General features: G+C 41.5%; 1 protein-coding gene across 1 annotated transcript in view; it reads left to right on the top strand.

The window, feature by feature from the left end:
* The window catches only part of AK5 (adenylate kinase 5), a 229497-nt gene that overhangs the window by 96223 nt on the left and 108262 nt on the right, over window positions 1-25012 (top strand). Inside the window, exons 7-8 of the mRNA XM_004431516.3 lie at window positions 16356-16446; window positions 23458-23534. Coding sequence (XP_004431573.2) covers window positions 16356-16446; window positions 23458-23534 — 168 coding nt within the window. The remainder of the gene's footprint in view (window positions 1-16355; window positions 16447-23457; window positions 23535-25012) is intronic.

Here is a 25012-nt window from a genome sequence, read left to right as displayed (position 1 = left end):
ACACTGTGAATATTATTGGAAGGCATGAGATTAAAATGGATGTTATTTTTCAGCCTTCCTCCAAGGCGCAAGTTTCCAAACTCAAAATCTCATGAATCTTATGGGAAAAAAGCCTCTAACACATTTGGGGTCTTTCTAATGAGTTGCTTCGCTCTTCTTCAGAGTAATTACTGGTTTGCTCTGTGCCATATATGAGATAAGTGACTTGATTAAGCCAAATCCCTCTGTAATTCGCTTGATGTATTAAGGAAAAATTTTAAATAACGCATTTTAAGTGAATACTAATGTTACCTTAAAGTGAGATAAGTATCTGGCTACTTATACATCTTTAAAAATTATGTATCTGAATTTTCAAAAGAGAACCTATATTGATTTCTCTTCAATACGTGCCCAAGGGATTGTGTTCAGCCCCTCGGCTCTCATCCAGCTGTGTTAATCATAACTGGGCGAATACAGAACCCAAATCTGCAGGTTCATAATAATGGTTCTGACTCTCCTGACAAGACAGCTAAGTAGGTCATGACTTTATGCCAAAAGGAAATGGCCTTTTAGTGGCTAAAGGATTGTTTTTTATAGTCCGTAGAAACCCGTTATAGCAATCTAGTATTAACGTCATTGCTATAGTTTCTTGTTCCAAATTCGCCACTTTGCCCACAATCTCCCATTTTGCCTTTCCAGCCAAGAAACAGTGCTGGGATTTCTTTTTAAATATTTTAAAATTCAGGAAAGCATTCTATGATACTACGGTTATTACCAGCTTTCAGGGTTAAACACAAATCTAGCCTAGTTCTTAGGGCATGACTTTTGTAATACGTTACACTTCTTTTTGAGGCAGAACCATTGAAATAAGAATTCATTTGTTTATTCATTTATTCACTTGCAGAGCACCTCCTCTAGGTTAATGACTGTGCTTGGTCCAAAAGAGATTGTGGAAAAGTGAAAGTGAGGCACAGGTTGGGGTGACGTTGTTATCGTGGCTTTTATTTCCTTTATCCATGTTATAATGGTATTTATAAAATAAATGTGAACCAGGGAGATTTTTAAAAAGCAGAGGCAATGATGAGACCTAGGAGGTTGTCAGAAAGAGATGTAAATCATTTTGGACTTAAGAGAATTGATCCCGTTTTAAATGCTTCCAGAAAATGTGATTCTACACTGACAACCATTTGCCACTCCCCCCAAATAGTCATCGCTACCACTCTTTGAGACTTACTATGTGCCGAGCTCTACGGTAATGATAGATTCTCTTACCTAACCCTTTCAGCAACCCACAACCACATGACGTAGGCACTATGGTTATCACGTTTTTGTGGATGAGGAAAGAGGCTGAGAGCATCAGTAACTCCTCTGAGGTGACACATCTAGTACTGGTTGGACTAGGATTTGAATCCCAGTGGTCTAGTTCGAGAGTCTCGCTGTATGTCGTATCACTTCCCTTTAGTGCTACCTGCCGTCAAAGCAAAACAATTCGTTGTTGACATTGAGAAACCTAATTCTCCAGCCAGATAAAAAATAGTGTAGATCTGGCTCTGTGTTTTCTGATTCATAAATTGCTGTCAGATAAAGAAGAATAACTTTACTAGATCTGGTGGGGCAGCCATAAACCCAGACGAGGACATTTATGAGTCGTGAATATTTTGGGCTCAAATGCCCTCTCTTTTATAACATTTTCTTTAATCCTCAATCCCACCCAATCCCACCCACCCTACACATCCTTCTGAATCCCCCTTCCCTCTCTGAGACCAATTAATTCTCCTTTCTCCTCTGATCTCCTGCTGTACATTTCTCTATAGCTCTGTGACAGCCCTTATTCTGTATGAATGTTAGAGTTCAAGTGAATGTCCCCATCACTGGACTGTGAACTCTTTAAGGGCAAGAGTCCTGTTTTACTGAGCACTGAACCTCCAGTGCGTGGCATACAGTAGGTGCACAAGAAGTGGGATTGCTTTGTTTGTTTGGGGTTTTTTTGTGAGGAAGATTGGCCCCTGAGCTAACATCTGTGCCCATCTTCCTCTATTTTATATATGGGATGCCGCCACTGCAGGGCTTGATGAGCGGTACATAGGTCCGAGCCTGGGATCCGAACCTGCGAAACCCCGGGCCGCCGAGGCGGAGCTCGAGAACTTAACCACTACACCACCGGGCCGGCCCCAAGTGTTTTTTTTGGTTTTTTTTGTTTGTTTTTTTTTTTAATTTTTATTTATTTTCCCCCAAAGCACCAGTAGATAGTTGTATGTCGTAGTTGCACAGCCTTCTAGTTGCTGTATGTGGGACGCGGCCTCAGCATGGCTGGAGAAGCAGTGCGTCGGTGTGTGCCCGGGATCCGAACCCGGGCCGCCAGCAGCGGAGCGCGTGCACTTAACCGCTAAGCCATGGGGCCGGCCCCCAAGTGTTTTTTAATGAATGAATTAACAAAAGTTTCCACACTCAATAGTGTCGCTTTCTCACTCACCTTTAATGGAAGTTCCTACTTGGACAGGGAGAGGACATTCATAAGAGAGAAAAACACAATTCTCTCTATTCTATTCTGTGATACTAGAGTAAAACATCTCTGTATACTATACCCACAGAAAATGTTAGGTACTCAGTAAATGCTTATTGAGTACATGGAAACCAACCGTGAGAACCTCCTAATGAGCTTGCAAATTCAAGAATTTACTAGGGAATAGAGAAACTGATTGTGACTCACAGCTTTTAAGAGACATAGGACCTAAGAATACTCACAACAAGTGACCTTTAAATCTAAAGTCCCCTGAATAATACTCCCCTCATCCACTGTTGGGGGGAAAAAGGTAAATATGAGGGCCCTCCTCTCCCCTAACTGTTGCTGCAATGAAGGATTGCAGTTGAAGGAAAGAAGAAAGAAGATCAGAGACATCCTGGCAGAGTTCTGAGCATGGCACTGGTCCCCCCTGCTTCTGGGGAAATGGTGGATTCTCTTCTTTAGGATGAGGGCAGAGCTTTGTGTGGCAGGAAAGGGGTCTTGTGGGATGTGACAGATTTTCTAGATGTCCTGCAAAGTCACCTTGTCTTTTTGTAAAAGCTGACATACTGCCTTTGCATTTGTGTGATCAAAGCTGCTTCATTCGTTAAGCCTGAAGGTTGGATTTGAAATTGGCATGAATTTTGTTTTTCTCAGGCTCAGCCTTTTACCCTGAGGATCCTAACAGATTCTTGTTGGCTTTGTCTCCTTTGACCTGTCCCATGTGTACCAAGTGGAACATTGTCTATAACCTTTTGGATGAGCCTATTGCTTTGCAAATACTATGCACTCTTTATACCTTAGGTAAGCTTACCAACTCCAATCCCCTTCAGGAGGAAGTTCGCCATGCCCCTGGTTGCAGGGGTAAAAATATAAAGAGAAGTAGACGTGGCTTGAGGCAGCATGGAGGCTAATTGGCTTTCCAGATGCAATGCTCACTTTGTCCTTGAGTGAAGTCACACCTTTGTAGAACAGAACCTCTGATTACTGATGTCTTTAGGAGGCTAGGAAAGATTTCTTCTAGGATCTCCAGTATACCTGAAAACAAAAAAGATACAGGAATCATTTAAAAAAATAACTTCAAACAAACAAAAAAAGTGATGGAGAAGGTGCAGCCAGGACACACATGGATGAGTTTCCATGGGATGAGATAGAGGCATATCCTGCATCTGTGTCCCCTGACTCACTCGCCTTCCTCTCTAGCCACCCCCCTCAACTACCGCCTGAAAGATCCATCAATGCCACACTTACTCAACAGAATCAACCCAGGACTACACTTGACTCTGAATTTGCTGAGTGCATTGTTGGTTGAGTGATACATGGCCAATATAATTATTTTTCTAAATAATTCACTTCAAAATTCAACAAATAAAATGTAGATATTGCTTATGGATGACAAGTAATCTCTTTTTCTATATGTTGCTTCTAGTCAAAAATCTAATCAATTTAGCAGAGGAATAAGAGGAGTAATCATCCTCATGGTTGAAGCAGTTAAATCCACATAAAGACTTAGCCTCAGAAGCATTTAAAGGGATGTTTTTATCTATTTGTATATTAATTTCCTTCCTCTGCCCATGGACTAAATATAAATCCCATTATTACAAATCAGATTTCCATTCTCATAATTTTCTTTTTCCTTCTTGCTTCATTTATATATTTCCTAAAACCTGGGGCAAAATTGCTCAGTTATCCACAGGGCTCAATGGCTAGTAAGTTGTTACACAAGCTCCATTCTGTTTCCATTCTTTAATTACTTTTTAACATCAAGGCTGTCATAGCCATCTTGCTAATAAGTTAATTATTCTGAAACAAAGACAAAAGCAAAGTTTGTTTTTTTGGGGGAACTTGATACAAACAACATTATCACAAAGTGCTAGACCTGGATGAGTGAGTAAAGGAAAAAATGAGGATGGTTGTTTAAATGACTCTGAATTTGGAAATGACCTTAAAGCTAAAAATGGAGAGGAAAAAGAAATGAATGTGGGATAACTAAGAACATAGGATTTGTTCTTCTCAGACTTAAAATAGCTTAGTTCTTAAGAGCACAAGCATCGCAGTGAGACAGGCCTGAGTTACTATGCGAGCCCTGTTCCTCACCAGTTGTGTGACCTTAAGTAAGAACTTACCATTCTCAGCCAACTATTTCCTTGAGGACTGATATCTTGGGTTGTTCTGGGCGTTAATTGAGATGTTTGCAAAGTACTTTGCCTATTGCCCAGAGTATAGAAAGTGCTCAATAAATGATAAGTACTGTTACGTACATGGGCTCACCTGTCACATTCCTGTGTGCACAGCCCAGCACACACTCACTATATGCACACGCCCAGGGATTTCCGGTAGAGGAAGCAGCTATCAGATCAAAAACCCCAAGAAGGGCTTCAAATAACTTCAGTAAGCAAAACGGGGCATCACCCCATCCCTTCTCAAACGGTGAATCCCAAGATCTTAAGGCACTCTAATTTTCTTCAAAGAATCTATGCCTTTCACACCTTCGTTTCTTTTTACTGCTGTTCCCTCTCCTTGGAATGCCTTTCCTTTCCTTTCTTCATTTTGCTTAGTCTCACTTGTTCAGAACTTGACTCATGGATCAGCTTCCCCAAGAAGTCTCTCTGACCATCCCCTAACCCCACACCGCCCACCCACCTGCCCAGCCCCAGCACCCAGGGCACCCCATGTACACCCCATCACAGCCCTTCCCACATGGAACTGTTATTAGTGATTGACTTGTCAGTCTCTGAACATAGTCCTTAAACTCCATGAGGACAGAGATACTGCCATATTTGACTGAATTAAATTAACTTCCCCAAAGTCATACTTCGTGTCCACATCTCCAATAAGGGGAAACATTAACATGATTCTTCTAACAGCTATTTTATTATCCAGAATGATTGTTGACTATTCCAATAAAATACGTTTTCATAAATATTAAACGCTATCCTAAAGAAGTTTGTAAAAGAGAAAACCAATCTCTCAATACTGGGAACATAGAATGTATGTATTAACTAAAAAGGAATTTGATTTAAAATTTGAACCCTTTTTCTACTTGTTAGTGATGTGTTTCATCGCGACGTCCTGTGTTCACATGGCAAATACATTTCCCTTAGTTTTTCATTTTCTAAGCTGATCTCTTTGATTCTCGTTGATCTCCACTGAATCTCCCACGTAATTATGAACTGACATATTTGACCAGGGTAGTTAAAGTCAACACTGCTGGAGAGAAAATTTAACAAAATAAAAGAATGAAACATCTCAACTAAGAGAAAAAAAAATAAAAGGAAAAAATAAATAAATAAATAAAAGAAAACAGAATGATGAGCTTCCCAGGGCCTAAATTATCCTCTAGTCTTACATCTGGCGCTCAGGCAGCGCAGCGGTTTTTCAGGCTCCAGGGTACCACTTAGGGCTCTGTAGCAGGAGACACTTGAGCCCTGGAGAGAATGGAGCCTGTAATTAGGAAAGGTACCAAAAGTCACGAGGCTGAATTTTGACCTCTGAGACAAACTAGTTTCTGTACTTTGGAAGCTTTCTTGGCAAATGTTTAAATTTTTATCCCACCACCTTGTAGTTTTATAAAGTCTCAGATTGCTGAAATGCTAGGAGGAGAGAAGAAGAAGAGAAAATAGGAAGGGAAAGGGTATTTTAATTAGTTGAATTTTCTGGTTAATTCAGTTTGACGAGTATTTATTGTCTAACTGCAGGGCTCAGAACTTTGCTAGGTGCAGTGGAGAAAAAATAGAAATGAGATTCTTGTCTACAGTGAGCATATCGTGTCTTTTCTTCTCCATTTTCTTCTTTTAACCTTTCTTCATCAAGTCTTTTCAGAGTATTTTAGTCCTTGTTGGAGCCTTAATAATTACAGAAAAGCTAACACGATTTAATCTCCCCTCCATTTATCTTTAGTGCCCAGCACACGCCTGGCACAGAGTACGTGCCAATACATCTTTACTGACTTGAATTGCATCTTGTAGGCAGTTTAAAAGATTGGATAGAATCCATGGTGATCCCAAGATATAGTCTAAAGCTTTATTTATTTGACAAAATCCATTATATCAACCTATTTGCTGGGCTACAGATCTATTTCTTAATTCACTTTTAAGTGAGAAGCAATGCACCATGTAGTAATATCATCTTAAAAAATAGTAAATCCCTTTGTCATCTGCTAAATAGGGGTTTATTTCAGCTGCCTCCATTAGAGTAGATATACCTTTTGTGTGCTTTCTGCAGCAAGTTGATTTTGTTTTACTTTTTTTTCCCAGCTTTATTGAGGTATAATTGACGTATAACATTGTGTAAGTTTAAGGTGCACAATGCGATGATTTGATACATGTACATATTGCAGAGTGATTACCCCAATGAGGTTAGTTAACACATCTGTCACCTCACATAATTATAATCTGTGTGTGTGGTGACAACATTTAAAATCTATTCTGTTAGCAGCTTTCAAGTATATAATATGGTATCGTTAACTATAGTCACTGTGCTGAATATCAGATCCCCACAACTTATTCATTTTGTAACTGAAAGTCTGTACCCTTTGACCAACATCTCCCCGTTTCCCCCAGCTCCTGGCCCCTGGCAACCACCATTCTACTCTCTGTTTGTATGAGTTTAGCTTTTTTTTTTTAGATTCCACATGCAGCAACTTAATTTTTGACATGTCCTGTGATAGCGCCCACAGATCAGTGAGCAGAATATTGGGCACTTGATGTCTGTTCACGATCTGGACACTGGTCAGATTGAGGATGTCTGCTCCAGGGCTCTACCTGAGCCTGCAAAATTTAAATACTCAGCTACTGCAGACACCCACCCTTCAGCTCAAGAATTGTTCCAGACCCTAGTTCCCACCACTGATTTGAATTCTTTACACTTTGGCCTTTCTCTCTCATGACCTAAGAGTGTCACCTAAGACCTACCCTTTCCCTTCTTATTGGGGGTAGCCTGGTTTTGGATCCACCATCTTCTAATGAGACAACCAACACAAGGAGCTCTGGGAAAGGAGTCTGGAATGCTGCCTCTCAGTCAAAGGCAGAGCTGAAGCCCTGGCTGTGAGGTAGAGAGGAGCAGCTAAGCCAGGCAAGGCCTCGGGTGCTGGTGGATGGAGCCCTGAGGCGGAACCAAAGCAGTTCTACAGGAGGTGCCAGACCAGAGATGGGCTCATGTCACAAATCTATGCTCCAACTCCAGAGAGGCTCTTAGAGGAAGAGTAGGCCTACTCTTTCTTTGATTTCTGAGGGGGGATTGAGTGGTGATGAGAAGAGAAAAACAGAATCCATGCTGGATGACTTCAGTCCTCTCACCAAACTAAAAGGCAGAGTTGTTTGCAGAGAGAAGTTTTAGAAGGCTGCCGTGGAGGGTGCAACTAGAGTCAACAGTAGACAAAGAGGATTCTGGAGTAGCAGCCAGCTTCCCTGTGAAATTGATAGCATTAAGCTAAAGACCCCCAGAGAGAGCTCTATTTGGAGTTAGGAAGTCACCTGCCTCTTACCGTCAACTTTGCCTGTTCTTGCCACTTCTGATGCCCCTGGCTGGCCTGCAAGGACGTTCGTCTGCCAACAGCCACAGCCACGATGTACAGGGTACGTGCATCATACAGAGAAATAAAATCACCTACTCTGGCCTCAAAATGAAGAAAAAGATCAAGAATATTTGAGTATATTGCATCTGGACCTCGCTTGGCTTGGCCTCTGAGGATTCTTCGGGGGCTGTCCTGGCAGTACTCCTAAAAGCCCTGATTTGTTCTGCAAGTGCCCAGCTAAGATCTAAGGCTGCCCCTTGGAGCTGAGAGCTGACCATGACAGCGTTGGTGGGTGGTGGGCCTCACAGTTTGATGTAGACAGATGTGAATCTGGATCCTGGCTTGACTGCCTACATGACCGGGGAAAAATTATTTAATCTTTGAGGCGCTCAGTTTTTGAATGGAGATAATGATACCCCTTTTTAATAATATTGTAGGGATTGAATGATGAGAGTGTATAAAGAAAACTAGCAATGCATGGCACACAATAGATGCTCAAAAAATAGTAACAGAACATGGGGCTTTACTTGGCGCCCTTTCGTTGTTGAGTACTGATGAAGATTCTGAAAAATGTCCTCTGGGCTAGTGTAGTAACAGTAATTAAAATTATCTCAATTTAGCTTTCTTTTCTAGGTTTCTATAGAATAAGATAAGTCAGTCATTATTACATTGTTAAGGTTTCAAGTTCAGGAAGAAATTCTTTCTTAGAACGTTTCATAACCTTTGCAGCAGTTTTCTCTGGAATCTTTTTATTGTGTTGAGTTTTTCCCAATAAAATTTTCTAGATGCTGTCTATAATCTGAATATCTAGTGAAATAAAGATTCTGTACAAAAAGCTGAGAAAAGAAGAGTCTTTTGTTAAGATATCTACAGCTTTCTAGTGTTCTGTACTCATCATTTTGTATACCAATCATGTCTATTTTTATATCTATCTTCTTTCACATTTAACCCTCATTTTATTCTGTTAAGAAATATGTTCTATACATCTCAGTTCAGCAGGGCCATACCACAGGAATTCTGCTCATCAAAATATGGAGTTGATTTGGCTTTCTCAGACAGAATATTGCCGCTACCCACCTCCCACCAAATCCACTTAGGTGTTTCTGTATCAAATTTTAGGATTAATTATGAAGGCTTAGAGACATGGTTCTGCAGAATAATATAAACTGTCGTTACTCCATCGCTGGTAACTACAGATTTCACTCCGGTTACCACAAGTTTTTAAATTATTACTATTTTAGTGAAATCTCCAATTTTTGTTGGAGAAAAACAAAGTCACTGTAAAGAGAACACCAACCAATCAATCATTTAGAGGGAAGTCTCTAAACATATAAGAGAAAATTTGAAGGGCCAGTTTCTTGCATGTTGAGGAATCTCCAGTAGCAAATGATGAAAGCCATTGGTGGAGAGCACGCTTAATTGAAATTCTTTGCAGGAAACCAGGGAGAAGTAAAAAATTCAAGAAGCTGGTTTGATGCTCAGAGAATGATGCTTATGGGATATATAAAACTGAGGCAATACTAATAACAGAGCCAATTTATTTCCTCCTCAAATGATGAAGCAGAGAAAAAATGGGAGATAGACCTAAGTTTAATGAAAGGTGGGATCTGGAAAGAGAGATTGACCTGGTATCCTTCCTTTTGATTCCATTTAGGATATTAATAGACCTAACATTCCTGGCTAGCAGAGGTAAGAATGCATAAAACTCTGTCTCCATGGAGAAGACTTGGGCAGCCTGTGGCAGCCTGAAAATCAGGGCCAAAAAAAAAACAAAAACAAAAACTCATTTCTGCCATTAAAAACACAAACCATCATTGTCGTTTTCCCCTCAGATGGTGCCTAATTTTACTCCCTCTACTATAATTTCCTTTCCTAATCTAGATATATTTTGTATGATTTTGAAAGCTGGTACAACATTTGTTATTCAAATTAAAACATGTGTTGTGAGTGAAATAGGGAATTTGGTAAGCATCTCATTTTGAAATTTCCAGTTGATCTCTGCAGCCCTCTTACATTAAATGACGTAAAACAGATTATGCAGACCGTGTCCTCTGTGAGTTCTTTCCCTCAGAGTAAGAAAAGAGTTTTGTTAAGATTGCTAGGCATTAAATAACAACCACGGGAGAGGTAAAGTGCTCCTCTAATCACAGACAGTCAGAGCTGGGAGCAACCTCAGACATCATCTGGTGTAGCAGCACACAATTACAGCTGCCCCCTGAAGCTCGTTTCTGACCCATGAGATGTAAATAACCTTTATTCCTAGAACTTTCATCACCCTTATCTTTGCTACCCCTGCAGCAGCATCACTTCTGCTGTTCTTTGTATTTTGAAGTTAACAGCCCAGGTTCTTGCAGCTCAAAACCTTTTTCTTTAAAAAGAAAGAAAAGGAAAATCATCACTACTTTAGTTTCAAGACACTGTTTAGAAACCCAAAAACTGAGAATGCCTTGGTGTGGATTAGGGTTTCTCAGCTTTGGCACTACTGACATTTCAGACTGGGTAATTCTTTGTTGTGAGGGGGCTGTCCTGTGCACTGTAGGATATTTAGAAGCATCCCTGGCCAGTAGCGTCCCCCCTGCTGGTTATGACAACCAAAAATGTCTCCTGACGTTGCCAAATGTTGGGGCGGGCAAGGGAGGGGCAGACAAAATTAATTACTCCTGGTTGAAAACCATTGATGTATATGGTTTTATGCAAAAACAAGTAAAATGTTTGATGATTTAAAAGCCAGTTCTCCACTCACCATATACACAACATCTCCAACACTGAATGTTACCATTTTGTAAAAATCTTTGAAGAAACTGATAAATAATAATGTACACCTGAAATTACACAATGTTATAAACCATTATGACCTCAATAAAATGATTGGAAAAAAAATCCTTGCTAGTGTCAGTGCAAATAATCCATAATCAATCTATAAATCAAAATTGGGGTGAGTTTATTATGGGCCAGATCTGAAGACTGGGCCAAGGAAGGAAGGGCCAAGGGCCAAGGGCCGAGGGGTATATAGAGTGGTTATATACCATCAAAGAGCATGTATCACATATGATTGCAATGTCCCTTTTACAACAGTCACAAGATTGCCTAGCTGGCACAGGGATTCATACGGCCATTGATGAACACAGCAGGTCACAGGTCTGTGATCTCCAGCTGGGTGGTCACAGCAGGTCAGCAATCAATCCCTAGCCTAGGGAGAGATGCTTATCCTTAAGGAAATGCTGATGTGGGGGAAGTTACTTTATCTTTAAAGGCATTGTTCTTGTCTTTGAGACATAGTAAATGCTTAAAGCAGATATACAATGCATGCTCAATGGCCACTCAGGTCCTTTTGGAAAAACAAGGTCAGGCCAAATTAGTTTTACACGAAATGGCTTCCTCACATACTCCAATATATCCTATTGCTAGTCATTTATTTATCACAAGTGGCAGTTGTTCTGATAGTACTCCATCAGAATGCTCTCCAAGGTCTATGCCACATTATTTGCTAAAAGACTGGAGAGAAGACTTCTGTGCTAGTCTTGAAGTTCTAGATGTGGGATGTTACAGAAAATAAGGAAATCTGGGTTAAATTCTGTGGTCCTGACACGAGAGTCAATGGGCTTCAGCAGCATCTGCGTAATCCCAGAATTGAGTTGGCCATATGGGTGTCGTCTTCCGTCCTCATGGTTCCATGTTCACCGTCCAAACACTTAGGAGTGGTCAGTTGAAGAGTCTCTCTAGGATGTAGTAGTTACTCAGCAAATATTGGTTGAATGCTTTCATGAGTGGTGTTTACCTTTTGCACTTGGTCTTTTGGGTTGGACAATCAAGTACTTTAGTCTGTGCTAGAACTAACATATCCTTGTTCAAATCAGTGGGAGGATAGACTATCTCCTAGAAAGCCTCAAAGTCTCTTGTATTCCTTATTCTATAATCTGCAAGTTTAAAAGAAAAAAAGTGTGTGTGTGTCAAAAGTACAGAAGCAATCAAAGATCTATAGGATATACTCCCTCAGCCCTAGGGACCCAAAGAGAGAAGAAAAAGAAAGACTACAATTTACACCAGGCTCTGTGCTGGTGTGTTAAATATACCATCTCTTTAGTCCTCACAACAATCCCATTGTATAGATGCAAAGAACAGGGGGAAATAAGTTGCTCAAAGTCAGACAGCTGCTACAGAGGGAAGCAGAAATTCAAATCAATCCTAGACAGTTTTAAGCTGTGTGAACCCAGTTTACAAGACTCCCCTGACTCACTTAGTCCATGTGCCCTGGGCTTCTGTTGCTTGTTGAATGGAGAGCGCTGTCCACCACTGCCCTGTACCTCCACATTGCTGATGGCCCCAGCCAGCCTCTTCAGGGTTGAGGGCTGGGCTTCATCATGCCCACCATGGTGGGAGCCTCTGCAGAGATGGCAGCCGGGCCCAGCCAGACCAGACCTGTGGAGGCTTTGGCTCCTCTCCACACTTCTAGATTCAGATGCTATGCTGCTCCCTGGGACACCAGAGGCTAAGCCACACAATCCAGAAATGGGGGGCCGGCCCGGTGGTGTAGCGGTTAAGTTCGCATGCTCCACTTTGGTGGCCTGGGGTTCTCGGGGTTCTCAGATCCCAGGCACAGACCTACACACCACTCATCAAGCCATTGTAGGGGAGGAAGACAAATCCTCTACCCTCTGGGTCCTTCTGGCTGGGGTACAAATTAAATTGACATAAGACAGAATAACACGAGAAAATCAAACAAAGCTTTATAACATGTATGCTTGGGAGAGACTCAGGAAAACTGAGCAACTCACCAAAATGGCAGGGGCTCTCATCTTAAATACCATCTTCAGTAGAGACAAAGGAGGATGTTGCGGGTAGGGGGACTCAGCTACTGGAGATTACCAGAAAAGCATGGTAAACAAGACTAAGGTTATTATGTAGACTTAAGTCCTTGCCTTCCGCATTGATAAGAGTTTCTAGAGATAAGGTCATCCCCCCTTCTTCCTGGTACAGAGAGGGAAATACCTTTATAGATGGAGATTTCCCTTACAAATGTAAGTGTCTCTTACAAAGTGTAAATTCTACTTTTCAGAGCTTCTCCTATGTCTGCAGTTTTTAAAAGTAATAATCCTCATTAGCCCAAAATAATCCTCAGGCCAAAGAGACACATTTTGGGGTAGCCAATTCTGATCCCCCACACCATACTGTGGCTGTGTCCCACATATAAAATAGAGGAAGATTGGCACAGATGTTAGCTCAGGGCCAACCTTCCTCACCAAAAAAACAAAAAGAAGAAAGAAAGAAGTGGGGAGACTCAACTCCTCACAGGGAAAACTTGGACCAATGAAAGATAGGAAACTCAAAGGAGCCACACATAAATGCCTCTCCCTCCTCTGCCATCAGACTGCTCTGAGATGTAGTGGGTCCAGTTAGCCTTTCTGGAGACCGAGCTTCCAGTTGTGTCTTCCTGTGAAGCTGGGCCCAGATCAGGAACGTAGACCCTGACGTTTGCTCTCCTTCCTTCTTTGCCTCACTTTCCTTCTGCCCTCACACTTACTGCTCTGGGGTCGCATACACACACACACACACACACACACACACACACACACACACCCCGCCCCCAATAAAGTGTTAACCTATAAGTTTTGCCTTAGGCTCTGTTTGCTAGGGATCTCTGGCTAAAACATAAGCTTATGCTCTTTCATTTATAAAATGACAGTGCTGCCACCCATCCCTCAAAAGTCCAAGAAAAAGATAGAAACAAAACCCCGCTTAGTAGATGTTACCCCTTCTGATGATAGCCAACAGATAATTTGAAAGAAAAACACCAGCTTTATTGGGGTGTGGGAAGCAGTGCGTTACGATGGCCCTAATTGTGCCTCCGTGCTCTCCTTGTATCTACCCTAACCACCACCTGTCCTTCTCTCCTTGCTTTTAGACAAACGTGCTGTGTTAACACTTATGTGAGCAGAAGGGCTCCCTTCGTCTTACTGTGACCATCATATGTAGCCCAGTAGGATGGGAAGTGTCAATCACCCTAAGTTCAAGTCCTAGTTCTCCTGCTTACTAGCTGTTTGACTTGAGAAAGTCATTGTATCTCCAAGTAGATATTTCCTCCCCTGGAAAATAGAAGAAAGACTCTCTGCCTCCCTCCCCACGGGCTAAGGTGACATAGTGAAAGCACTCGGAAGCACCATACAGATGTGCTTTCCCTGTGTAAGGAAAAGTAAGGGAATAACTGTCTAATTTAGGCTCTTAAATTTCCCTCACTAAAAATAACAAAACCCTTCAGTAGGAGAATATAAAGGAATAAATCACTTAAATCTTCTTAAATATCTTCAAGATAATAATTAAGGTTAAAAGATAAAGGGTTAAGACCTCCACTCCTGGCCAAGATGGAATAAAAGAGACTAGATTTTCTCTCCCACATGAAACAAAGAAAAAAATAAATATAAAAAATATATTTTAAGAAAATAATTTTCAAGACACTGGACATCAAGCAGTGAAGTGATTCTCCGAGAGAAAGGAAACGAATGCGGGGAGCCCTTCAGTTGTTCCAGCTTACTGCTGGAGAGTTTCCAGGCTACGGTGCAGAGAGAAGGAAGCCTTGTGGAGATTGGTGGACTCCGTGGGTTGAGTTGATGGGGCTGAGGGTCCAAGTGACCAAGGTGGCTGGAGTTCAGAGGACAGAGTATCAGAGATGCAAGAGATTCTCAGAAAGAGAACTCTGGAGATCTGCAGAGGGTCCCCCTCCAGTGTTCCACAGAGTACTAATCAGTGTGTGCACATGAGGGAACTAGTTGAAGCTGGGAAAAACCACCCAAAAGGATTAGCGGGAACAGTAGCTGGTGCTCACACCAGGCTTGGAATAGCCAAGACTGGAAAACTTTTTGATTCACCAGACACTGGGTAGAGTTCTTCAAAGAGTTTTGCCTCAACAGTGGGTAATAATTAGTCCCAAACTAAACACTGCTTTGGTCCAGCCCAACAAATCTTAAAAACGAGACCTGAAAGAATCAAGTTGTTTCCAAGTAACTAAACTGCATTCCAGAGCAAAGCTCAAAAATATTTATGGGAATACAAAAATCCCTGGCATCTAACATGGTCAGAATGACAATACCTGGCATCCAATAAAAAATTTTAAGGCATGCAAAGAAACAGGAAAATATGCCCCATAATGATGGGGAAAAAATGAATCAAAACTGACTCAGAACTGACACCAGATGTTAGAATTAGCAGAGAAGGACATTAAAAATTATTATATTTCAGATGCTCAAAACCTTAAATAGAGACATAGGTTTTCTTAAAGACTCAAATCAAACGTCTAGAGATGAAAACTACAATGTCTGAGTTGAAAGATACCCAGGATGGGGCTAACAGTATATCCATACAATGGAATACTACTCAGCAATGAAAAGGAATGAACTATGGATACAACATTGATGAATCTCAAAATAATTGTGTTGAGTTAAATAATCCAGACAAAAAGGTTGAGTACTGTACAATTCCTTTTATATGAAATTCTAGAAGATGCAAAATAGTCTTTAGTTACAGAAAGCAGATCAATGATTACCTGGTAGGGGGTTAGTTGATGGGGAAGGGATTCCCAAGAAGCACAAGGAAACTTTGGGGGGTGATGGATATGTTCATTATTTTGATTTTTATGATGGTTTCACAAGTGTAAACAGATGTCAAAATGTATCGGTTTGTACACTTTAAATATGTGCAGTTTATTGTAAATCAGTTATAACTTAGTAAAGCTGTTTTAAAAAGACAAACACGTATTTTAAAAAACCACTGCACAACTTGGGAAATAGAGGATTTATAAATATAACCACATTTTTTAATACTTAAAATTTTGTAAATTTTAGACAATGGTAAATATTTAAATCTGTAATTTTTGTTACTTCTAAATCTGTAATGTCTATAGACCACATCTAAGTATAGTATCTATAGTATTAGTATAGTATCTAAAATTTGGTTTGAGGGTTCTTTCTTTTTTTAACAATAAATTAGAAAATCTTTTCCCCTGTTGTTTAGAATTATATATTTTCATCAAGTTTTTTTAATTAAACAAAATATTAGGAGCCAGAAAAGCACAAGGTAAATCTCAATGATCATTTTTTCCAAAGTTCACTTTATAAAATACGAAAATTCTACACATTTTTCTTAACCATAAGTGACTGTACATTTACTCCCTAATATCCTTCCCTGTTTGATATGAGGTCTGGGCTGAAAAACTCTCTAAATGTCTGATTAAAGACTCGAGGGCTTTAATTCCTGTTGTCCTGCCTCATTAGAGATACAGTTGTGTGAAGCGTGCTCATTATATTTTGGGAAGAACTAATTTGTGTACTCTCATGTTCCCAACTTGTCTGTCCTGATGTCCCCCAGTGTGACGCTGACCGAGACGAGGATGAGGTGTTCCGTGACATCAGCGCAGCAGTTGACAGCAAGTTATTCCCAAACAAAGAGGCCTCGGCCGGTAAGTGCCTGTGCCCCTTGGACAACAGCATGCCCCGCTCCTCTGGGGCTTTGTGGTAATGTTAGAGCGCGACAAAGTGCTGTAAGGTTTTAAGGATGACACAGTCCTCAGAGCTTTACACTTTCTGGTTTAAAAATAAAGGTACAAAACAAAATAGAAAAGAAGGACTATACACCTGGCCCTCATAGTTACTGCTTTTCTTCCGGTCACTGCTCATGTAAATGTAGTCACAATGTAGCAGGACCTGTGTTACTATAACAGAAAAAAATCTAATCTAGCCCATACTGCGTGCAGCAATTCAAAGTTACAATTGCTCCAGGACTGCCTAACTCAGACACGTCACTCCTGTGCCGCCTGGGAAAAGCCTCCCCTTCAATCTGGTGGCCATTCCCCTCCCTGCCCACAGCCCCTGTAGCGGCTCTGCCCCCACTCCTCCTACGTGCTCTGGCCTAGAAGCTGGACGTTGGACAGGAGTGCAAGGCAATCAGACCCCTTTACGTGGGCGGTTCTCACAGTTCTGTCCTCTACCCCTCTTTCGCTCTCTTTTACTCTCTGGCTCTGGGTCAGCTCCTTGTCCCTGATGGCTTCAACTATCAGCTCCATGTGGACGACTCTCAAGTCTTCGTCCAGTCCTGACCTTTCTTCTCAGTTATGGCCTCAGTGGGTAAAGACCAAAAGTTCTGGGCTGCAGAGAAAAAGGCTAACCACTTAAAATTTTAAACCATATTTGAAGCCCCCTAGGAATAGCTTCAAAGAGAGGCAGAATGAAAGGAAGGGCAAGGCGATATTCTTTCTAGGCAGACCGACAGAGCACAGATAACTGATGTGAACTCACCCGCCTAGTTTTCCAGTGACATTTGCAAGAAGATGGCCTATTGCAGGGAAAGACGGAATATTGAGAAGCATGTGAGATCATGTAAACAAGACTATTGCTGCTCTGAAAAATGCTGTGACCCTGTGCTTTTTAAGTGAATATTTTATTTAGAACATTTATTTAGACCTCTACGACAAATATCTAACAGCTAGATATCCTCAGTTTGCAATGGAGGAGCTGATTCAAGCTGCCCCTTCTTTAGAACCCCAGCACTTGGTGGCATTTCTCCAAGGTGGCCTAATCGTGCAGTAATGCTGCTGTGCTGGCTTCTGTGCTAGTTGGTAAATGGCCCGAGGACAGGTGCTCTGTCCTCGTCCTCCCCAAGTCCCCTTGGCAGAGTGCACGGTGCCTGGCCTGTAGCAGAGGTTTCCAGGGGCCTACTCTTTCCTGTCTACACCTCCGGGCTTATGAGCAGAAGAGTCTGTACCCATAGCCCCAACTCCTGCTCGCTCCCTTCCACTCCCCAGACCCTGAGAGCTGGGTTCTGCTGCAGCCTTAAAATAACCCTGTTCTGTCTATAACAGCCGTTGGTGAGTGAAGTCAGCCTGGGAGGGCCTGTGGTAAACTAGAGATAAAGGATTCCTCCCCTGTGGGAGGCAGCCGCTTCTCAGCTCCAGGCTATTGTTGCCATTAAGACACTGGCTGGTGTTGCTGGATCCTTCTCTCTTTCAAGAGAAAACAGAACACTGCATCTGTAGGTGAAATCTCCAGGATTGTAAATGTTGGTGACTCACCCAATTAAGCAAGCCTCTGCTCTGTGACTTGTCTGCCCCCAGGTTTGGTCCCTCCACTCTCCCCTTCTCTCTTCGCAGAATCGCAGCTGCCCCAGGGGTCCCACATCACCTCCATGTGAATGGCTTTCAATTCTTCTTTTGAATTTTTTAATAAAAATTGTATATATTTAAGGTGTGCAACATGATGATTTGATACACATGTACATAGTGAAATGATTACTATAGTCAAGCTAATTAACATATCTTCTCTTCACATAGTTACCATTTTTCTGTGTGTGAGGAGAGCACCTGAAATATATTCTCTTAGCCAATTGCCAGTGTTCAATACAGTAGTATTAACTCTAGTCATCTCTGCATTAGAGCTCTTGACCTAGTCATCCTGCTCAACTGCAACTTTGTAGCCTTTGGCCAGCATTCTCCCCCACCTGCGTGCCCATGGTAACCACCGCTCTGCTCTCTGCTTCTATGTATTGGACATTTTTAGATTCCACATATAAATGAGATCCTGGCCCACACGGATCCTCATTCCTCAGGGACCCTCGGGAGTCCCGTCCTTGTTCTGTCTCCCCTGCACTCATCAAAGGCTGTGTCATTCCTCGCTGGCCTTTCACCTCATCCCTGGCCACTCCCGTCTGTCATGAGTGCTGTGGCTGCTGTGGGGATCCTCACAGAGTGCAACTCTGATCACCCCGCCTCCCCAGTAAAAAAAAACCTTCAATGACTTTCCTGCGGGCTGAGTGCCAGTGTCCCTAATATGACAGAAGTATCCTAGCTTTCCTACATTGGTCCTGTAGGACCACTCACCTCCCGCTCCCCCACGCCAGCTTCCCCCAGTCCCTTGAGTGCCTCGAGTACCTTCCTGCCTCTGGCCATTTGCACAAGTTACTTGGAACTGCCTGTCTCCATTTGCATCCCTCTACTCTCCCAGCTCCTAGCCCCATCCTCCACCTGGCCAGATCCCGCTTTGTATCTCAGTTTAAAGTGTGATTTCCTCAGGAAGCTTTCTCAGACGCCTGCCCAGACTAGATTAGGCCCTCGCATAGTACCTGCGCTTTTCCTTCAGGACATTCATCACAATTGTGATTCTATAATTAGGTATATGATTGTTTATTAAAAATCTATTTCCCTTATTAGAGGGCAAGACTTCATGAGGACAGAGTGTGTGTGTCTGTCTGTCTGTCGGTCTGTGTCTGTGTCTGTGCGCCTGCGTGTATCTGTGTGTTTGATATCCGGTGTGAATCTCACAGGAGATGGCACATAAGCTCTTTCTTTTCCAGCTGGCCACCTCAGCTGGACCACCGAGTACACTGACACATGGCCATACTAAATTTTCTTTAGCTCCAGAGCAGAGCATGCATTTGCTTGCCTCCACACTATGGAACACCATTCCCTGAACCTCTGCACCCTTCAAGCCCCATTCTTCATTGTCTTCTTTTCCCTGGCACCTTTCATTAATACTTCTAGCAGAGCCATCTGGCCACATCACTCAATCTCTCTGGACCTCGTTTCCTCCTCTATAAAGAGGGGCTAATAATAGTGCTACCTCATAGGATTGTTGTGGAGAATAAATGGCTTATGTGTATACAGCGTGTGGCTGTCACATTGAAGAGGCTACATATAAGTTAGTATCTTTGCTGAGGATTGGAGGAGTCACAGGGACAGGCCACATATTCAACACAACAGTTCCCCATTTTCCTAGGTCTGTTTCTACTCTCTCCTCTCTCTCTCTCCCTCCCTTCCCCTACCCCTGTCGTGGACTAACTGGAAAATCCTCCGTTCCCTTCTCACTCGGAAGAGTCCACCAACATCAGATCCCTCAAGGAGCTCACCTTCTAGTCCCAAATATGGTCCAGATTTTTTACAAAGAAATGCAGTGCTCTTCTTCAAAGGAATTCTAACGCCGACTGTGACTAACATTTCCCACACTTGGGATTAGAGCTGGATTCTCCGTGCCTAATGCCTAAGGCTCTTAGGAGGGATTAGTGTTTCTAGAGGGAATGAAAAGGATCAAGATCTGCAAAAGTAAAATGTAAATGTCCTTTTACTCTTTTTTCAGTCATTCAGCATATGTGTATCGAATGCATAGAATTTCTAAGTTTTGTTCTTAAATTCAGAGAAATATAACCTTACCTAAAGCTGCTTACAGCTTACTGGAAGAGACGGGACAGGGGAGACCACTTTCCTGCGAGGGGACAGATGAAGAGTTGGAGGAGTTTTGCCTGCAGATGCCCTGCACTGCCCCAGAAGTCCTGCCTGGCAGCAGTGTCCCTTTATTTGGTACTCAAAGTGGGAGGAGGACCTTCCTAAAACTTCAGATTGAAGATCCACTAGGAAGAAAAAAGTCTGTGACATTGTCCCAGAAAGTAAGATGGTTAGCCTTCCACTACCTCTACAGCCAATTTGTATCATCTTTCCACTTAAATTTAAGGAGAAAACCTGAAAATAATATTTCCAAAGACCATTCTACATCTAAAACTGGTGACACTGAGTGCTCCCTGTGGGGTTCTGTTCAGCTCATACCTTTCTCTGTTATCTATAGAAAGGATATTTTTAAATCTGAAAAGAAGTCAAGAAATTTAAAATAGGGAGAAATGAGAGCCATACTATCCCTTTTTCAAAATGTCCTAATTTTGCTGTCTTTTTTGAGTAACAAGATCATTGAAGTTCTTTTATGTGTTAAATTGTCCAATGAAAGAAGGCAAAAATGTGTACATATGGCTATATTTACCTCCCTATTTTGTATGTCAAACCTTAGACTATCATTAAAGGTCCCATTTTCAGCAAACCGAGCAACAAATACTAAAAGAAAATGAAGGATATTCAATCATTATCTGAGCTGATAATGACATCCTTTGTCTATTGCCTCCTTTGATGTATTAGCACTGTTGCCAAGAGCAACAACATGTCAAGAAATTCCATCCTTTAATGACACAATAAAGTTTCTGTTAAAAGCATTTTATTAGGAAAGCCAATCTCTTCTTCCTTATAAGCACAAGTTGTTTTTTTTCCAACAAGTTCTCTTCATTCTACCATTGCTGAAGATAGTTTTCTAATAATCTTGTTCCGGTGTCAAATATTAATGGGTATTATCTGTTAACCGGGTTGTTTAAGAGCCCTTCATATTGTACTTTTTTAAAACAACTGAAAGACTAGTTTCTAATTAAATAAAATAAGTAGGACACAGGAACTAAAACAGCTATATGTTTAATAAGCCTTTGTGTTCAGATCACATGAATCCCTCTAAATACCGCTGAGGGGAGGGTGTCATTTGAATCCAGGTGCCTATCACCATTTCCACTAGTGAGTGGTGGGTAATATCCATATTGTGGAAGTAATGAAAGCTAAATCAAATTGGCATTGCCTTTAATGATGCTGTCAATAGCAGCCACCTAGACAGGAGCGTTGACTGTCACAGGCTGGAGGGACACTCCTTGGTTTCCCTTCTGATTCTTCCATTTCCGCAGCCACCCAGAGACACGCCTCAATATCAACCATTCACTGTTCCTCAGTTTCTCAGAACGTGAAAGAGATGGCTGCCTCCTCCAGGTCCTCTCCTGCAGAGTACTGTCGTGAAAGGTCATATTTATAAGGCCATTTGGGTTGCTCTTGTTTAGAATTTGGAGTCAGCAGAATGTATTAGGAGAGAGAAATGGGAGCTACGACTTCTGCCTTTGATCTCACTCACTTTCTGCATGACTTGGCCAAGTTATTTAACTTCTCCGCAGCTAATTTTCCTCTTTTTGAAACAAGGGGGTGGGATTCTGTGAAATACTGTTTCCAAAATGCCTGTGATCTACTCATGGAAAAATATGCATTCTACATCTGACATCTCTACTGCCTCACGACACGTGAGTGCAAACTGATCTTCAAATTGGGCTTTGAGACAGTCGAATGTTTTGGCCCTAAGATACACCTTATAACATTTTTTCTTTGAAAAATACCAAAAGCACAAATATAGAAAAATTATATATAATCCCACTACTTAAACAGATATATATATATAAAATTAAATTTTCCATATCACCCCTGTAGTCTCACTCTGATAGTTGCATGTGGTACGTGGTGTCCCCAACTCCATTCTAGCAAGCACGGAATTGACCACGGAATTGACAAGTGCTGCCCTGACAGGGTGACTAGCATCACCTAGACTTGTGTTGTACACACCTACGCAACTGCATTTGGCAACTCTGCACTTAGTTACTTTTCCAAAATGGTTGATGGGTCAAGTATCTCCATTTTGAAAACCTTTGTCAACCATTAAAAAAGTTTTTAAGATATAAACATAGTAAACAATGGTATGACTGCTGAGTACTTAGTCAGTTTGATAATGAGCTAGTACTTAGTCATTTTGGTAAACATCAGGGGTAATGATGTGAAGAGAAGAAAAAAGAGAAGAGATGAGAAGACACTGCTTGAATTTCTTTTGGGAAGAAAGTATGAAAGCAGCGTCTCTAGGAGAGGTCCACATCTGAGAAGTATGTGAGATGCTTGAAGTTCTTTTAAAAATCCATCTTCATTAAACATTACCCATTGCATATTCCGACCAAAACTATTTGGCAAGGCCAAGTTTACGATGAAACGTGGAGTGGTTGGTTTCTTCACAGGGTGCATAGCATCTTATGGGCAGCACTGAAGTCTGTCCTTTTGGCTGGTTAGGTGATGCGCATTTCCCAGCAGGAAAGACTCATTCGATGAGGACAATGAATCAGTTGTGCTTCAGGAACCCCATTACGAAAATGACCAGTTTAAGTTTGAGCCTTGGGGATTCATGGGTAAGCAGTTTAATGTAAACTGTAGTAATTAGGAGGGAAAAAACCTCTCTATTAATACATTAAGTTAACCTGATTTTTCTCACCTTTAGTTAGGGACTAAGATGACCCAAAGGCTGGAGGAAAAACTTCTCAGGTTTTCATGGAGTGAGCAAACTCAGCCCTTCTGATTTCTGGAAACCCCTTGCTCTTCCCACTCTGTACTTTGCTCCCGGTGTCCGTTCTACCTCAGTTACCATTGCACACCCCTAAACCGCTTCTCCTCCTGGACAATCCTGTTCACCCTCATGGTTCCGGCTTATAGATTAGTTCCTCATGAAGAATCCCACCTCCATCATCACCTCCACCATGAGTCAGAATTAACAGCTCTTTCTTTTTGGATTCTGAACCTTGCTGTTGACCAATCAACCTCCTCCACAAGATTGTCTTCTTCTTAAGGGTGGAGACAGTGTCCAGAGTACTTGCGTTTTCTATCTGCAGCCCAAACATAGTGCCTGGGGTTGGGAAGAGTCTAGAAATGTTTGTGAATTTAATGTAACCATAAGGACAATATGGAAACCAAGTGGGAGATGGTTTGCTTCAGATGCATGGACAGACAGCCTCCATCAGGTAATCCTTTCTTTCCTAATCTTAGGTTCAAGTGATCTTGATCCTTCAATGATGTTGGACACTGGAGAGAACGTTGATACAGGATCTGATTATGAAGATCAGGTAAATTAAAATCTAAAAATATGTCTGTATTTAAATGTTTTTAATTTTAGCCCTTGTAAATGTTTTATGAGAATTAGAATTATAAATCATTTTGTGACGTGTTTACAGGTAACTAGTAACATATTCCATGATAAATCATAGTAGCCTACAGCTTTCACTCATGAATTTCAGCCCTTTAGCCCTCCTGTATCCGCAGATCCAAACTGGCAATTCGTTCAGGAAAGGTTTTTGGTCAAAGGTCACACAAGATAGAAATGAGGTTACATGAGGCTCTCTTGCCCGAGAATTTGCCTGTGTCTCTGTCCCTTCCCCATAATGAACCAACAGTACTTACTGAGCATGAGCTACAGGTTCAGGGCTCTGCTTTTCTATTTCTAACCTTTGAAAGGGAATGATGGCCAATGACAACACAGCCAAGAAGTTAAATATATTTTCTATTTGAATAAAAGAACTTTATCTGGGTCATTTTCCTCTCAGCAGAAGAACTCTCCCTGCTGCTATATTTTAATGATCCAAAATGGTTGGCAAATGATCCAACTCTCTAATTAGGCTTTATTTTTTTAAAAGGATGTCTGAAACTTCCTTCCATCTCTCATCAGTGCTCCTCTACGGTGGCTGAAAGCCAAGTGAACGTGTTCTTCTGGGGGTTTTTCCCATCTTCAATTAAATCATGTCACAAATAAAGCAAAGAGGTCTGAGCAGTGTCCAAATGTAACAGCTGGCTATACATTTCATATACACATTCAGAAGCTATTTTCATGAGCATTACGTTTCTTCCCTTATATCACAAAGCGAGGAGAAAATATTTACAAGTGAGATAATAGGTACCACGTATTTATAATATTTTTTAGCATTTATTAGCACTTAATACATGCTAAACATTCTGCTAAGTTCCTTAATTTGCTTATCTCACTAATTCCTCACAACATCTCTAGGAAATAGGAATTATTATCTTTATTTCATAGATAAGAAAATTAAGAATCAAAGAGTAGTTTTCCCACAGTTACACAAGTAGTTTCACGGGAGGAAGTGAACTGAGGGCACATTTCCAAACATCTGCGCTATCCTGCCTCCAGCTTAGCCTCCAAAGTCAGGCCATTCAGTGAGTCGTTTTTGGAGCCTCTTCAGTTGCTAACTCTTAAGACCCCAGCAGAGGCAAACGCCAGACAACCACTACTGAAGGTGAGCTCACGATCCAAAATTATAGGCTGCACAAGGAAATGAACCATAACGAGAAATCCAACTAATTAAACAAATGGAAGCCTTCACACCCCAAGAACTAGAGATAACAGAAGAGTCTGAAAGAAATCTTAATAAGGGAATATTTAAAATATTCAAAGATAAAGGGAAGATTAGAAACCATGAAACAAGTACAGGAAAGAAAGGTAAGGAAGAGGCAGGAAAGAAAAGGGAAGAAATAGAACTTCTAGGCACAAAAAATATGTCCTTGAAATAAAAATTCAATTAACAGGTTGAAT

The sequence above is a fragment of the Ceratotherium simum genome, chromosome 2 (genome assembly GCF_057802395.1).
Source record: "Ceratotherium simum simum isolate JZ-2026a chromosome 2, ASM5780239v1, whole genome shotgun sequence".
In the NCBI taxonomy this organism is placed as follows: Eukaryota; Metazoa; Chordata; class Mammalia; order Perissodactyla; family Rhinocerotidae; genus Ceratotherium; species Ceratotherium simum.
The sequence above is the reverse complement of the archived record's forward strand: the minus strand, read 5'-3'. Positions and strand labels throughout refer to the sequence as shown.